The sequence below is a fragment of the Lepidochelys kempii genome, chromosome 20 (genome assembly GCF_965140265.1).
Source record: "Lepidochelys kempii isolate rLepKem1 chromosome 20, rLepKem1.hap2, whole genome shotgun sequence".
Taxonomy (NCBI): domain Eukaryota; kingdom Metazoa; phylum Chordata; order Testudines; family Cheloniidae; genus Lepidochelys; species Lepidochelys kempii.
Window position 1 is genome coordinate 24,960,359 of NC_133275.1, and position 16,428 is coordinate 24,976,786.

At 57.6% G+C, this 16,428-nt stretch overlaps 3 protein-coding genes across 3 annotated transcripts in view; 2 read left to right on the plus strand and 1 right to left on the minus strand.

Annotated features, from left to right (window-relative positions):
- The window catches only part of PDE4A (phosphodiesterase 4A), a 162,548-nt gene extending 159,720 nt beyond the window's left edge, over nucleotides 1-2,828 (minus strand). The window contains exon 1 of the mRNA XM_073318230.1: nucleotides 567-2,828. The gene's annotated coding sequence lies outside the window, so the exon portion shown is untranslated. The remainder of the gene's footprint in view (nucleotides 1-566) is intronic.
- The window catches only part of TYK2 (tyrosine kinase 2), a 64,322-nt gene that overhangs the window by 9,408 nt on the left and 38,486 nt on the right, over nucleotides 1-16,428 (plus strand). The window lies entirely within an intron of this gene.
- CDC37 (cell division cycle 37, HSP90 cochaperone) lies at nucleotides 3,204-13,823 on the plus strand. Its single transcript, XM_073318182.1, has 8 exons — nucleotides 3,204-3,386; nucleotides 8,164-8,445; nucleotides 8,596-8,701; nucleotides 10,184-10,299; nucleotides 10,931-11,053; nucleotides 12,156-12,338; nucleotides 12,898-12,969; nucleotides 13,298-13,823. The coding sequence occupies exons 1-8, from the start codon at nucleotides 3,285-3,287 to the stop codon at nucleotides 13,451-13,453; spliced, it is 1,140 nt and encodes a 379-aa protein (XP_073174283.1). The 5' UTR covers nucleotides 3,204-3,284; the 3' UTR covers nucleotides 13,454-13,823.

Consider the following 16,428-nt stretch of genomic DNA (forward strand, 5'->3'; position numbering starts at 1 on the left):
AGGGTAAAAGTAAAAAACCCAAAACAAAGCAAAAAGTCAGCAGGATAACACCACCCTGAGCTTCTCTAGCAGCTTCCAGAGGAGATGCTCAGAGCATTAGTTACCCCTCCGAGGGGGTCCATAACAATAATACCTCGCTTTTACATAGCTCCAAAAGTGCATTACCAAGCAGATCACTGTCATTATACCCATTTTACCGATGAGGAAACTGAAGCACAGAGGGAAGAAGTGACTTGTCCAAGGTTACCCAGCAGGCCATTACCAGAGCCAGGAATAGAAGCCAGGGCTATTGTGGCCCAGTCCAGCACCCTGTCTGCTAGACCACACAAGGATCATTTTACCCCTTAAAAGCAGCCACCTCTGGAACAGCATACAGCATCTGTTTATTGGCCACACAGTTTGGGGGCTGGAGGATGGCCCATCCCTCCTGTTTGACTTCCAACACTCTCAAAACCCCAAAGCACCAGTAAATTCCATCCTCCATAAATCCTCCTTCCTAACTGCAATTAGACCAGCTGAGCCCAGCCACAATCCATCCCCACAATCCCTGCAACAAGTGCTGACACCTGGGAGGCAGATTCTTGGCTCAGGAAGTCATCTCCCTGTCAAGCATGGAGCACAGTCTCGACACCCAGCTGAAGGCTAGAATATCAAGTAGTGGCTCCTTCCATGCAGAGCTGATGAGGTTGTGACAGCTCTTCACAGAGTTGCTTAGTCAAGGCTGTCTGCGTTCAGTGCTGTGTTTGATTGGCATTGTTGTTACCAGGGGTGTTAAGAGAGCGGATAAGGAAAGGAGACAGGCAGCGTGAGGCTGAGACTCTGGGGCCAGAGCCTGCACTGAAAATGAGAGGTATTTTCGATTGCGCAAGGACAGCAGTGTTTGGATCCCAGATGCTCAGGAGGAAAATATTCTCCTCTGGTTCTATTCCAGGGTCATCAGTCAGGACGTGCTGTCAAGTGGCCGAGGCAGCATGCCAGGGTCTCCATTTCCCTGCACTTTGTGCGGTCATTCGCACTTGTGCAAAGTGGATATAAAAATCCTGCACCATTCTCATTGGGTAGCAACTGGCCCTGGTGGAAATAGCCCCATGACACGTAAGGGAGACTGGGAACTGAGCCCTCACTGCAGAGCTGGGTAGCTCTCTTCGCTTCAGTGACATGACAAGCCGTACAACGTGCTGCCAACGTGTCAGGAAAAGCCAGCTCCCTTGGGTCGTTGTCAGAGGTGGGATAAACCCACCAGGAGAGGGCTTCATGCTGTATTTGGGGTTTGCTCCCCCATGTCCATTGGTCATTGCTGTCCATTTCTGACTTGGAGGGAGGCTGCTACCTAGCACAATGCCGCTTGAGGTCAGACACAGCTTTTCCTCATTGCTTTCCAATGGGATGCCCCTTACGGGATTGCAGGGGTGCAAACTGGGAAGCCTCCTCTGCCTCTTGAGAGTAAAGGAGTCAATTCTCACCCTTCCCAGCTCCGGAGACTGCAGAGTGCCAGGGACATTGAGGAATACCCTGTGGGCCATGTCCCAACCCTGCACCCTAGGGTTAGGAAGGGATCTGATGGCCATTCTGCCAAGAAGAATATTTGCACCATACTTCTGTGGCAGGGAGACCCCCAGTGGCTGCAGGGTTAAGTGCAGTTCTCTGTTCATATTGCAGCACGCTGTCGTTCTCAACCAGATGTCCGGGACCTCCTGGGGGGCTGTGAGCAGGTTTCAAGGGGTCCGCCAAGCAGGGCCAGCACTAGACTTGCTGGGGCCGAGAGCAGAAAGCCAAAGTCCCATGGTATGGGGCTGAAGCCCGGGGCTCTGAGCCCCACCACTCATGGTGGAAGCAGAATTCTGAGCAACTTAGCTTCGCAGGGCCCTGTGGCGTCCAGCCCTGGGCCATTGCCCTGTTTGTTACCCTCCTAATGCTGGCCCTGGCTTTTATGTGCAGAAAAACAGTTCTTGGGGCACAAGTGAGCTGTGGAGTTTTTATAGCACAGGGAGGGGCTCAGAAAGAAAAAGTTTGAGAACCCCTGCTGTAGGGTAGCAGAGTGGACTGATCCTGCTCCTGGCGAGAGTCCATTCCAAATCTGGCTCCAGTTCCCAAGGGGGGATGACAAATCTTATATCCTCTGTGGATCGGGTGCAGCTGCCATGCCGGTGCCCAGATCCTCAGCTGACAGAAATGGGTGCATCCTCCCTTAAAACAACGAGGCTTTGCCTATATACACCACTTAGCCCCACGTGGCAGGTTAAGCCTCAAAGGGAAACTTGGCTCAAAGGCACCCTGGGTCAGAACAGCCGAACCCAGCAGTTCTGAGGGAGCTTCAGTACAAACGCAGGTGCTGTCCCTGTGGGAGCGAAGTTCACAGCTTTGCTGTCCTCAGGGAACCCATTGCCAGACTGGGCTGACCTCAGAGGTCTAATGGGCGACTTGGGCTTTGCAAGAACAAGGGTCCAGACCTCACGCGCTGAGATGAGAGAATCGTGCTGCCGATTCTCAGGATTTTCCTCGAGGGTCTCACGATATTTGGGATTTTCCTCAAAGCTCCGGCTCCCGGCGTTCTCAGGCTACAGGAGACTTTCTCCGAAGGTCTAGGCGAAGGTCTGGCCCTCGGGTGCGGGGAGAAGCTGGCACACGCGACCCCGCCGGGGCAAAGGAGCCCAGCGGCCCGGTACAGCCACCCCCCTTTTCGGAGACGTCCCGAGCTGGGCATGCTGCCCCGCTCCCGGGCCTGGCTCTGCCTTGGCGCGCGTAGGCCCGGCGGGGCGGGGGGCCGCGCTGTGGGGGGCAGCCCCTGGCACGGCGGGCGCCCCGCTCTCTGTGGGGGTGCTGGGGCTTCCACAGCCCCCCCAGCAAAGGGCCATCATCACCGGGGGGGGGCCCTCCCCCACGCTGCCTGTGGCTTTGGGAGGTTGCTCCCCCCTCCCTGCAGCGTGCACACAGCTGGGCGGGAGCCTTCCGCCCCCTGACCCCTCAGGCCCTATGTGCGGCGCGTCGCCCTTTAAGGCCTACGCCAGGTGGGGCGCGGGAGGGGGGGGGACGCATGCGCACTGAGCGGCCGCGGAATCCCGTGCGGCGGCGAAGTCCTCCTACGCACGCGCAGTAGCAGCTGCGGAGGGCCGCCGGCCTCTTCTGCGCATGCGTATCCGGCTGGGGCGCGGGCGCGCCCGGCCTCGGCCCGCGCACGCGCGGTGGCGCGGGCGAAGCCCTTCCCCCCCCGGAAGTGAGTCAGGGCGAGGGCGGAAGCTGCGGAGGCTTCCAGAAGGGCCTGGCCGGCGCGGCCCGGCGGCACCATGGTGGATTACAGCGTCTGGGACCACATCGAGGTGTCCGACGACGAGGATGAGACTCACCCCAACATCGACACGGCCAGCCTCTTCCGCTGGCGGCACCAGGTGCGGCCCGGCCCGGCCCCCCCCCCCCGGCCCGGCCCCAGCCCCTGCCCCTCTGCCCCCCCCGGCCCCAGCCCCTCTCCCCCCCCCGGCCCCAGCCCCTGCCCCTCTGCCCCCCCCGGCCCCAGCCCCTGCCCCTCTGCCCCCCCGCGGCCAGCCCCTCTCCCCCCCCCCGGCCCCAGCCCCTGCCCCTCTCCCCCCCCCCGGCCCGGCCCCTGCCCCTCTGCCCCCCCGCGGCCAGCCCCTCTCCCCCCCCCGGCCCCTGCCCCTGCCCCTCTGCCCCCCCCCGGCCCCAGCCCCTGCCCCTCTGCCCCCCCGCGGCCAGCCCCTCTCCCCCCCCCCCGGCCCCAGCCCCTGCCCCTCTCCCCCCCCCGGCCCCAGCCCCTGCCCCTCTGCCCCCCCCGCGGCCAGCCCCTCTCCCCCCCCCGGCCCTGCCCCTGCCCCTCTCCCCCCCCCCGGCCCCAGCCCCTCTCCCCCCCCCGGCCCGGCCCCTGCCCCTCTGCCCCCCCGCGGCCAGCCCCTCTCCCCCCCCCCGGCCCCAGCCCCTGCCCCTCTCCCCCCCCCGGCCCCAGCCCCTGCCCCTCTGCCCCCCCGCGGCCAGCCCCTCTCCCCCCCCCGGCCCCTGCCCCTGCCCCTCTCCCCCCCCCGGCCCCAGCCCCTGCCCCTCTGCCCCCCCCGCGGCCAGCCCCTCTCCCCCCCCCGGCCCCAGCCCCTGCCCCTCTGCCCCCCCGCGGCCAGCCCCTCTCCCCCCCCCCGGCCCCAGCCCCTGCCCCTCTGCCCCCCGGGAGCGCCCCGCGCCTGCGGAGACCCGGCCCAGTGCCACTGGGCTCCCAACCCGGGGCCCCGGCCCCTCTGCGCCCCCGGCCCCTCTGCGCCCCCCCGGCCAGCCCCTGCCCCTCTGCCCCCCTGGCCAGCCCCTGCCCCCTCCCCTCTCCCCAAAACCCCTGCCCCCTCCCCTCTCCCCAAAACCCCTGCCCAGCCCCTCTCCCCAAAACCCCTGCCCCAGCCCCTCTGCCCCCCCAGCCGGCCCTCTGCCCCCCGGCCCCTCTCCCCTCTGCCCCCCCTGCCCCAGCCCCTCTGCCCCCCCCGGCCAGCCCCTCTCCCATAACCCTGCCCCAGCCCCTCCCCAAAACCCTGCCCCAGCCCCTCTCCCCTCTCCCCCCCCCGACCAGCCCCTGCCCCTCTGCCCCCCCGCGGCCAGGCCCTGCCCCTCTGCCCCCCTGGCCAGCCCCTGCCCCCTCCCCTCTGCCCCCCCTGCCCCAGCCCCTCTCCCCAAAACCCCTGCCCCAGCCCCTCTCCCAAAACCCCTGCCCCAGCCCCTCTGCCCCCCCAGCCGGCCCCTCTGCCCCCCCAGCCGGCCCCTCTGCCCCCCCAGCCGGCCCCTCTGCCCCCCCAGCCGGCCCCTCTGCCCCCCTGCCCCCCCGGCCCCTCTCCCCTCTGCCCCCCCTGCCCCAGCCCCTCTGCCCCCCCCGGCCAGCCCCTCTCCCCATAACCCCTGCCCCAGCCCCTCTGCCCCCCGGCCAGCCCTCCCCAAAACCCCTGCCCCAGCCCCTCTCCCCTCTCCCCCCCCGACCAGCCCCTGCCCCTCTGCCCCCCCGCGGCCAGGCCCTGCCCCTCTGCCCTGCCCAGCCCCTCTCCCCCCCCGGCCAGCCCCTCTCCCCATAACCCCAGCCCCTCTGCCCCCAGCCCCAGCCCCTCTCCCCAAAACCCCAGCCCCAGCCCCTCTCCCCAAAACCCCAGCCCCAGCCCCCTCTCCCCATAACCCCAGCCCCTCTCCCCAAAACCCCTGCCCCAGCCCCTCCCCCCCCGGCCAGCCCCTGCCCCTCTGCCCTGCCCCAGCCCCTCTGCCCCCCCGGCCTGGCCCTCCCCAAAACCCCTGCCCCAGCCCCTCTTCCCTCTGCCCCCCCCGGCCAGCCCCTCCCCAAAAACCCCTGCCCCAGCCCCTCTCCTTCCCCCCCCGGCCAGCCCCCCCCCCCCCCCCCGGCTAGCCCCTGCCCCAGCGTGCCCGGTGTCAAGATCCCCCGCCCGCCCCAGTGCCACTGTGCTCCCAACCCGGGGCCCCAGCCCCCGGCCCCACACACACACACACAAAAAGAAAAGGAGGACTTGTGGCACCTTAGAGACTAGCCAATTTATTTGAGCATGAGCTTTCGTGAGCTACAGCTCACACACACACACACCCCGGGCTCAGCCCATTGCAGAGACCGGCCTCTGCCGGGGCGCTGTTGAGAGAGGAGAGCACTGACCTATTGCCCTTGCCCTTGCCCTAGCCCCAGCCCCTCCCCGATAGCCCTGTCCCCCAGCCAGCCCCCCTGCCCCAGCCCCAAGGAAAAACTTGCTAGCTCTGGAACAGGCTTCCCAAGGGAGTTTGTGGATTCCACATCATTGGAGGGTTTTAAGAACAGATGGACAAACACCAGTCAGGGATGGTCTAGGGTTACTTGGTCTTGCCTCAGCACAGGGGGCTGGACTTGGCGACCTCTTAAGGTCCCTTCCAACCTGATATTTCTATGATTTTGTTTTATCAGGAGATCTGTGGCCCTCCAGTGGAGGGCTGATTTATATTCCCTTAGTACAGAAAGAGAAACGGAGGCACAAAGCAGGGAGGGGAATCACCTGCAATGGTGCAGCAAAGCAGGAGTAGTGTCTGGACTACAACTCAGGAGTCCTGACTGCGAGTCCAAGAGGAAACCCTGGGGCTTACTGTCTCCATATGCTCGCTTGTGAAACCCCAGGAAGCTGTCTGGGCAGAAATCCATTCCCCAGTCTTCCAGTAACTTTCTCCACCACAGCCAGTCTGCACTTGGGAGCCAACAGAAAGGAAAACCAATGTCATGGCCTTAACTGACTCTGATACCAGTAACAGCAGTGTTCAGGTGCTGTAGTGGATACTACCCAACAGACTAAAGCCTCAGACAGGCAGGTGTGGTAAGACGCTCTACTAAGTCCCCATGTATTTGTAACTGGTTCCAGTTTAACAGATGAGGCATTGAGTCAGCCTTACCTGCCTTCTTTAGGGAATAAATGAGCTCTGGATGCAGTGTGTGTGAATGCAAAGGTTTAGTTTCTAATGCATAGTCACCTTTTATTGGGGCTGGGAACCCACCCTGTTGGCTTAGGGAGTTCTGATCTTGTTTGAGTGGCAAGCGCTGGGGAAAATCCAGTTTTATTCTGGGTAAGATGGGGGCTTTTCACCTCTGCTGTATATGTGGTATAGATACCAAGATCGACCGGTCTCTCAAAGGTCCTAGAATGTTGGCAGTGCACTTTGCCTTTTCTCCTTCCCTTGGGAATTCCAGGGCTTTGAGAAGGGAATGCGATGCTGAGGTCCAATAATGATTCTGCCAGTCACTCGTGCTGAGCAACTCATTTCATTCCCCTGCCTCAGTTTCCCTATCTGTAAAATGGGGATAATACCTGTTAGAGAGAGCTGCGATGGGGGAAGCTGAAGTTTTGGTGGCTAATTGAGGAGTGTTTTGGTAATCTAAAGCACTATGTAAGTACTAAGTACTGGGAGACAATGGAGAAATAAACTGTGATCTTTTTCAAACCCTCCTTCCCTGAGTGTTGTGCATCCCTCCTTTGAGAGCGCATGTGCAGTGTGAGTAACTGTATTTCAGCTAGGGTGTTCTTCCTCCAGACTAGCATGTTATGCCCAGGAAGGATCTCTGCTCCATGTGGAGAAATAAATGTTTTTCTCCACATGGAGAAGAAAATGGGAATTCAGCTTTTGTTTTCCAGGCTCAGAGGGGGAAGAAATTATTCTCCAACAGCCACAGCAAGAGCTATGTCCAATCAACAGCAAACAAAATCCTAAGGATCTTAGAACCCTCTTGAAAACATAACATAGCAAACGTGTTCAGTAGTTAACTGTTGGGTCTCTGGAAGGAAGGCAGCATTAGAATGCCTATAGCTAGGACACACAGACTGAAACAGAACAGGGGGCAAATTTGAGTTGAATATCAAGGGAATCTCCAATGCTATCAGCCTAAGGGAGGTGGTAGAAACTCCATTGCTTGAGGCAGTTGCACCTAGATTAGACTAAAGATTGTACAGTAGTGAACAGCCCTGCCCTGGCCTGTGAGGGTGGATGATGTGGGGATCAATAGGACTCTTCCACCTCTTAATTTTCAGCTAGAACAAATTGATACTGGAGAGGAGAGGAACGTTCATTCTCCTGCTTCTGGGTTAACACTGATTTCCTGCATCGCATGCTCTGTTGAGCATAATTGGAGTCTCTGCAGACATGCCAAGCCCTCGGGAAACTCTAACTACTAAGTGGCACTGAGCTCTCATTTAGCAGCACAGGGTGGCTGTGTGTGTGAGAATGTCAGTGCAGCACAGAAGAGAGATGGCTAAAAAGTCTGATTAAACCATAAGGCTCCTACAGGCTAGTTGCAATGAGTGTGAGGTTGAAGGTTCAGTTCTCTACAGAGGCAAGAAATTAGCCCCACGCTCTGTGATACTGGGATTAAGCGAAAAGTCGACGAGTTGGGAAGCATGACAGTGCAGGTAGGCTAACCCTTCTCTGGCACAGAAGATACTGTCCTGTTGGTGTAATGTAATTCAGCATGTCAATTGCTGTTCTGTTAGATCCTATCAGGGTTCGAATCAGCCCAACCATCATCTCCTGTGTGTGGTGCATGAGGCAAGGAGAGGGTTCCCAGTGTTACTCAAACTGTCTGTACTCTCCTCTTTGCCAGTGAATCAGTTGGCTCTTCTATTCCAAGAGCAAGTGATGAAGAGTACTTTAAAAAAAGCTGTAAATTGATATCTGCAGGCCCGAGTGGAGAGGATGGAACAGTTCCAGAAGGAGAAAGAAGAGCTGGATAAAGGGTGCAGGGAATGCAAACGGAAACTAGCCGAGTGCCAGAAGAAAATGAAGGAGCTGGAGGTGGCAGACGCGGTGAGCGGGAAAGGGGAGCTGCAGAGACTTCAGGCCGAAGCGCAGCAGCTGAGAAAAGAAGAGAAAAGCTGGGAAAAGAAGATCGAGGAGCTGAGGAAGAAGGAGAAGAACATGCCTTGGAACGTGGACACCCTGAGCAAAGACGGCTTCAGCAAGGTTGGTCTGAAGGGTGCCTGGTGAGGGGAAGGAGCTGCATGGGTGTCCGGCTGGGGAACCTGCCTTGCAAACATGGCATCAGACTTGTTGTGCTGGAAGCACAGCTGGCGATGCAGCAGCACCATGAACCAGCCTCCTCTCTCTCTGCAGAGTGTTTTCAATGTCAAACCTGAAGAGGACGATGAATCGGAGGAACAGAAAGAGAAGAAACACAAGACGTTTGTGGAGAAGTACGAGAAGCAGATCAAACACTTTGGTAAGTTAGCCAGCTGCAAGTGTAGTGCTCCCTGGCAGTCGAGGCAATGAAAGCGTCAAAAGTCCCTCTTGACTTAGAAAAGGGCTCTGGGTTAGCGAGGCTGTGAGAGACTCTTCCAGCAGGGTGAGGGAAGCGATCGCAACGCAGTTGGACTCCCGGCTACCTGGGTCATGTCCACCATACCTGTCTTCTCCCATGCTGCAGACTTAGAAAGGAAAGCACATGCAGTTGGAGAGACCCATGTTCGGTGTGGGGTAGCAGAGTGTTCTCAGCGGGGGGTCCCTGCCTCCTTTCAGAACCATATGTAAAAGGCACCAATAAGCCAGAGGTCTACTAACACAGCCCACTCCTGGGGCTTGTTTTTACCCTTAACTTCACTTACAAAGCCCTACTGCAGGACTGTACGAACCAACATCTGGCTGTAGCATGTAGGCTTTCTCCTGAACGGCTCTTCTCTTGAGTCCCACCCCCGACTTTGCTGGACCTTCTCTGCCTCCTCCTAACTCTTCACTACTTTAATCATTCTGAATTGGAGCTTTGCTCAGGTGCCCTTCACCAGAACTCTGGAGCTGCTCACTTACTAGTGCATCTATCCGCCCCACAGTCCTGGGGTAGGGAAGGGTTATCCCCATTTTACAGAGGTGGATATCGAGTACAAAGGGATGAAGTGACTTAGCCAGGGTCACATGGAGAGTCTGGCGGAGCCAAGAAATGACCCCAGATTTCTTGAGTCCCAATCTAGTGCCTTCCCACAGGCCTGTCTTTTCTTATGGGACCCTCTTGGTCTGATTGGTCAGGCGAGTCAGCAGGTTAGCTCTATGTTGCCACATCATTGGGTCCTGTACTGGATTCTGCCTTCATAATCCTGCTGCTTGGATACCAAAGTCATAGGCCTCTAATAAATATGCTTGGTAAATTCAGCTGGGTGTTCTTCGGTTAAATTCCTACAATGCTTCTGTCCCACCCACCCCATCTAAAGACAGCACACCCTGCCTTCATTTGGGCTGTTCCTGTGAAATGCAGCCAGGAGGAGAAGTTAATCCTCTGTCCCGTGTTTGATCTGTCCTAGGTACTTAGGTGGCCCCTTGACCTTGTAGATGGTGAGGTGCTCAGATACCAAAAGAGCCTCTCATGAGGGATCCTAGTGCTGCTGGCTCAGCTGCACAGATAGAGAGCTGAGGCACAAAGGCCCAGATCCTCCGGGGTGTTTACCTAAATACCTAATACTAAGTGACTTGGCCAAGGTCACAAACACAACCTGGAGCAGAAGAGGGAATTGAACCCAGGTCTCCCAATCACAGGCGAGTGCCCTGACCACACCACCATCTTTCCCCTCCAGCAGGTGGAATCCTGCCTCCTAAAGTACTGCTGATCCTCTCTAGCCCTGTCCAGGCTCCGCAACGGCTTTGTGGGTGGGCTCTTCTCTCTGACCATGTGGCAAGGTGACTGTCTGCTGTTAACTGGGGCTCTCCTGCTTTGAAGGGATGCTGCGGCGCTGGGACGACAGCCAGAAGTATCTATCTGATAACCCGCATCTGGTGTGTGAGGAGACCGCCAATTACCTGGTCATCTGGTGCATTGATCTGGAAGTGGAAGAGGTGAGGCTGCTGTGTTTCCCCAGGAGTTGTGACTGCAGCTGATAGCAGCGAGGAATAAATCCCAGGGACCCTGTTGAGTTCTGACCCATTCACGTTTGTGGTGGGCCAAACTCTTTCCCATTAGAATCCCTTCCCTAATGGACGCCTCATGGCATAGTGAACCCGTGCTGGGGGAACGAGACCCGGAAAGTGTGTACCCAAGTGGCTCCATGGCTCGTGCATTAGTTTCCCCGTCAGTACTCTTGTTCCAGCAGCTGTTCATCTGATCCACTAGCTGCTCATTCTCTTCCCGAGTCAGCCTTGGTTGTCTTGTGACCAGCTGCCCCCCGGGGAGCCAGTGTCTCTTTCAAAGACGGCCTCCGTTTGCTTTAAAGATGGCGCTGACATCTGAGAAATCCTGGCAGCTGAGTCTGGAAGGGAATGGGCCACGGGCTCAGACTGCAGCGGACTCGCTTGTCATGGCTCTCTGCCAGCCAGTGTCTTCTTCCCACTGCCTCCCTGAGTAACGAGGGGCAAGGCTGTGGTGGCTGGCATCTCGGGGTCTGTCAGAATTTGAGCACGCCCTCAGCTGGCAGTGCACCGCACAGCACAGTCCTTAGAGCCATAGGTGCCTTTCTCTTCCGCCTCCTAGAAACACGCCCTGATGGAGCAGGTCGCCCATCAGACCATCGTGATGCAGTTCATCCTAGAGCTGGCCAAGAGCCTGAAGGTGGACCCCAGAGCTTGTTTTAGACAGTTCTTCACCAAAATCAAGGTGAGTTCCAAGTCCCCTTCAGCTGTGCTGTTTTCTCCCCATTTCCCCCTCTCACAGGTGGCCTGAAGTCAGGAGGAATGCGGTGGACAGTGTGGAACTCCCTGCTGTGGAGTGTTGGTTAGGTCAGGAATTTAGCAAGATTCCAAGAGGGAGTGGACACACGGATTCCCAGAATATCCCGAATTCGAACAGTTACTGCTAAGGATACAAACCTGCTTCAGGGTTTGAGACAGCCTCTATTAGAAGTTAAGAAGAGATCTTCATGAGGCAAATTACCCCATGTCTACATCCTGTGTGGTTTCTCGCACTGTCCTCTGCAGCTTCTGATTCTGGCCACTGTCAGAGACAAGCTACTGCGCTATGTGGACCTTAGATCTGAGCCAGTCTGGCAATTCCGATACCACGTGGTGACATCCTTCTTCGTTCTCAGTCTGCCCTCTCTGGAGAGAGGGGGCCCAAGGCCCACTCAGGAGTGAGGTTTAAATACAGACTGACTTTTGCCCAGCTTCCCATGGCCAGCTCTCTGGCTCAGTAGTGTGAGGTGTGGCTGGGGTCACCACTGTGGCTAATAGCTAAAGCTGAAGATCCTTCTCCTTTGTTACTGGGCCATCTGAAAGACACTTGGGGAGCTGCCTCCTGAGAGCTCTGTGCCCAGAGGGCCCCAAGCTCGGAGAACATATTGGACTGTAAGTTTTATCCCTCCTACTTGCTGGACTTTTTCCTGCCACCTGTTGCTTGTGCCCTACCATCGCCTGCCTGTGTGTTTGTGGCGCTGTGCTTGCTCCCACGGCAGTGGGTTGTCAGGACGCCGCAGGAGGAGAGTGTGTCAGTCTGTCACAAATGCTTCTGAGCCGTCCATCCTCCTGCAGCAGGTGGCTTTTGATGAAGGAAGCACGTGGGCTAATAGGCAGCACTTCCCCTCCCCCCAGCCCTGCAATGAGCCTGATTGAATGGGAGCGTGGCTACTCTGGCCTGAGCATGGGGTGTGTCATCTGGGGTCGGCCACGGCTCTCATGCCTGGCTGGATCCTGTGCCATCTTGGCTCCTTCGTTAATGTTCTGGCCTCTGACTCTGCTACCCTGCTTCTCCCTGCTCGTTGCAGACGGCCGATCAGCAGTACATGGAGGGGTTCACCGACGAGCTGGAGGCCTTCAAGGAGCGGGTGAGAGGCCGCGCCAAGGTGCGCATCGAGAAAGCCATGAAAGAGTATGAAGAGGAGGAGCGGCAGAAACGGCTGGGCCCAGGCGGGCTGGATCCCGTGGAGGTGTACGAATCCCTCCCGGCTGTGAGTAGCCTGATCGCTGAGCAGCAGGTGTCTTGTGCTCTAATCAAGAGCAGCTGGTGTCGATCTCGCATCCTGGCTCCCACTTAAAAGGGTTTCCTTCCCACTCCCTATCCTGTCTAGAGTACTTATCTGGCCCCATTCTCTGAGCAGCTCAGACGCTCTGATGGGTTTATTCTCCCCACCCCCCAGGTCAGAAAGCCCTATCCCCATTTTACAGGTGGGGCACTGAGGCATAGCGAGACTGACTTACCCAAGTCTGACAGAGCAGGGAAGTGAACCCAGGTCTTCCAAGCCCTCAGGCTAGTGTCCTGGCTACTGCACCACCCTCCCAGGGAAGTGGGCAAGGTGGCATTCCTCCGTGCCCCGGGGCATGGGTGGGTCACTGCGGAGTGCCTCCAGGTGCCAGAGCCAGGTGCACAGTCTCCACTGCCTTCCTAGGCCTTGTGCTCCCGCTCAGCTAAGAGACAAGACGTGAGCTCCTGGGCACTATCTATTGCACGGGGCTGTGGAAGGGGCCATGTCCCCGACCAGCTCACCATGCTGCCCTCTCCTCCCCCAGGAGCTGCAAAAGTGTTTCGATTCGAAAGACGTTCAGATGCTGCAGGATGCAATCAGCAAAATGGAGCCGGCGGTGAGTATGCCTTGGGTGGGGAGACACGGGGCCTAGGTGAAAGCCAAGAGTGCCCAGCTCTTGAGGCACAGGGGGAGAGCCATCAGCTTTCTGTTGCTGTGAATTGGGGTCCATTCCCAGGCACGTTATCGCATCTTCCTACGTAGCTATTGGCTTCTTCCCAAGTCACTGATCTCCAGCCAACCAAGTGGCAATGGGCCCTTGGCTGAAGGCTGCAATGCAGTGTCTGGCAGGGGATGGAGGTGGGCTTTGGGAGCTCTGGGAGGAAGCAGAGACCCGTGGGGTGAGTGCTGGGCTAAAATCCCTTAGCCCATGCTCTGTGTTCCAGGAAGCCAAGTACCACATGCAGCGTTGCATCGATTCTGGGCTCTGGGTGCCAAATGCCAAGACGGCGGAGGGAGCGGAGAAGGGAGGTGAGGAGGCGGAGGCTGTCTACGAGGAGGTCACGAAGGAGAGCAGCGAGGAGGAGAAAGGAAACCCATGAACTACCGCTGGAAATGCGTAAAGCAGACTGTCCCCTCACCTCTCCCCCACTGCCACCACCCTACCCCCTCTCGCCTTCCTCTCTCACCCAATTATCCCTCAGGATGACACATGCTTTACACACGTAGACACTTTGTGAATGTGTGAGCTGCTTGCTGGCTCTTTGTATCCAACTCCAAGCCCTGGGCTGCCTTGGGGGAGCAGCCGGAAGCCCCTGTATTTGCACTGGGGCCGTCCCAGTCAGTTACTCTAGGGACTTGGCATGGCCGTTTAGGTTCTAGGCCTCCCGCTGGTCAGAGTTACAGATGTGCTGTTGTATCTTTTCTGTTGGTAGCCAGTACGGCTATTACACGAATAAAGAGATTGAAGGAGCTGAGCGTGGCACGCACTTGCTGGGGGCAGAGTCGTGGAAGCAGCTGTGCTTTTGTTGTGGCTTCTGAAAAGAGAGAAATTGACCTAAAAAGTTGTCCCCAGTGCTGGGAGGTACGTTGCAGGCCAGCCTGAAGGCATTGGCCTTCCCTAGTCTGCAGGAGCCCTTGGTGGCCAAAACAAACTGTATGGGCTGCCATGGCACCTGGCAGGGCCTGCAGGCCAACACACCAGCCAACCTGCACCTGGGGTAGCTCCTGGGCCCTCTCCCGGTGTGCGCTCCGGGGCCTGGTGGAGCGGGCTGTGCTGTGAACGTGCCCGAGGCTTCGGCCCAGCTCTGCTGATCGGCACAGTGCGTGAGCAGTCTCTCACTTTCCTTACCAGCTGCCTGTCTCTGTCCAGCCCTGTCCCGTGCTGAGGGTGACGGCTTCACCCGTAGGGCCGTGGAGTGCACAGGGCATGGAGCCTATGCCAAGTGACACCCTACATTGATGGGGACGCACAGCTGAGCCCATGCGACTGTCTGCTCCCTGGGTAGCCATGAGAGCGGGGCTTGGCCACGCTGTGCCCAGTGGCTCTGTTGTTTCTGATGCTGCTGTGAACTTCTCCAGTGCCAAGCTCTGTTTCTTCTGCAGGTGGCTCAGTGCCCCAGCACTCAGAAGGGCAGTGGGTAACCGGCCTGCTTTGCCGCATTCAAAGGGGGAGCAGCCCTAGGGAGTGCCATGGTAGAATAGCACAAGGCAAAATCCACCTGAATTTTTAACAGGCAAATCCCGTGCCCAGGTGTAGCAAAGCAGGGAGTTGGCAGTAGAATATCAATGGGCTTAGGGGTGCCAGTTTGACTCTGGTCCAGCTGGGATCACGCTGTGCTGACTCCACACCAAAACTTCCTTATGCAATTCCTTGGCCTTGGGCCAGGCCTGCCCAGTGGGTGGGAAGGGCTTGGGTGTTAGGCCCAGGTTCTGCTGCTTCCGCCCGATACTAACTGCCCAAGGAGGTGGGCTGCAGATGGGGGGACCCTGGGTCTTCTAGCTGGAATGCTTCATTTCCTCCATTTTCAGAAGCTGTCAGGGAGGGAGACAACTCTACTGACTGAATAAAGGCATTTATTATCCGATTCCCTAGCTTTGGCTGGGACTCCATGTACTATGGAATGCAGTCGCTGTTGTGTACCCAGAGCTAGGGCCATGTGGGTGCAGGGAGGAAGGTTGAGAGGGAAATATATGTATAAAGAATTTGGGGCACACGCACGTTTCTGAGCGAAATGCTGGACAAGTGACCAGCTTGTTAAGTGGTGTGTCCCCTGGCTTGGGTGTGGTAGGTCGGTACTAGCAATGCCTGTGGGGACAGATCCCTGGACAAGTGTTTTCCCTTCTCTGCTTCCGTTTCCCCATCTGTAAAATGGAGATGCAATGTTCTCTGCCCTGCCTTAACTTCCTGGCATGAAGGCCCTGTGGAAAGCATGACTGGTCCCAGTGTGAGATTGGAAAACATGCAGTGCTACAAATCAACACCCTACGAGCCACATGGCAAGGGCTGTGCCCAGAGACCTAAAACCTGCTTTTAAAAGTTCTCAGCCCCTTCTTGGAGCCAGAGGGGGGGTCTGCTTGGTGATAGCATGAGCCTTGGCATGAAGAGTGACATACCAGCACGGTCTGGGAGACGCGATCCAAATCTGCCTTCACACATCGCTCCTGTGGGGGTTCAGGCTGGAGGATCCAGCAGGGGTGAGTGAGCAGGACAGCGGCCCAGCCAGTGTGACTCAGACCAGAGCTTGCCTTTGTGCCTGCCGGGTCGGAAAGGGCATTGACAGGCATGTGCAGTGGTGGCGGTAGACAGACGCAGACTAAGCAATTGCTGGGGGCCCCAATTTGGTAGTACTCCTGAAATACCATTCATCTTATTTAATTTGGGCTTTTTAACATGTATTTAGTAGATGTTGATGTGGGGTTTTTTTGTTTGTGGAAATAATAGAATGGGAATTTAGAGTGGGTGGGTGAGGTGTAAGGGGGGGACCCTAAAAACATTGCTGCTTAGGCCCCCAGTGGGCTAGCACAGCCTCTGGGTGTGCACTTGTGAGTATGCGTGTGGCAATAAGGACAATGAAACTGCCTCTCTCTTGGAAGTGAATTTAGTTCTGGTGCAAAGTGCCCAGGTTGACAGTTCTGCTTGTGCCCAGTATAGGTATAACCTGGGCATCAACATGCTGCTGATAAGCGGGGGCATTGGCATAGGAGAGTGAAGCTCTCCGTTAGGAATTGGACTGAATCTCTAGCCACCAAAGGGGGCTGTAAAGCGAGGGACTGGCTGGTGGAGTAGCAGGGACAGCCTCTCTCCAGGCAGGGAGGGGTGTGGATGGAGTGCCTGTGTGACATTCAGGCATGTAGCATTGGGCTGGGGGCTGTACGTCATTCAGTGTTCATCACCTTTGTCTCTGAGTATCTCTGATGAAATGTAGAGTCACAATAGGCAAGTCCAGAGTCTGGCTGTGAGTTCTAGGAAGCTCTTCATGGAGCAGGCTGTTTTGGATGGGAGCTGGGGAGAAGGATGTGAACATCTGTCTGATGATGCCAGAAAAGCTTGATCATAAGGAAGAGAAAGGTTTTG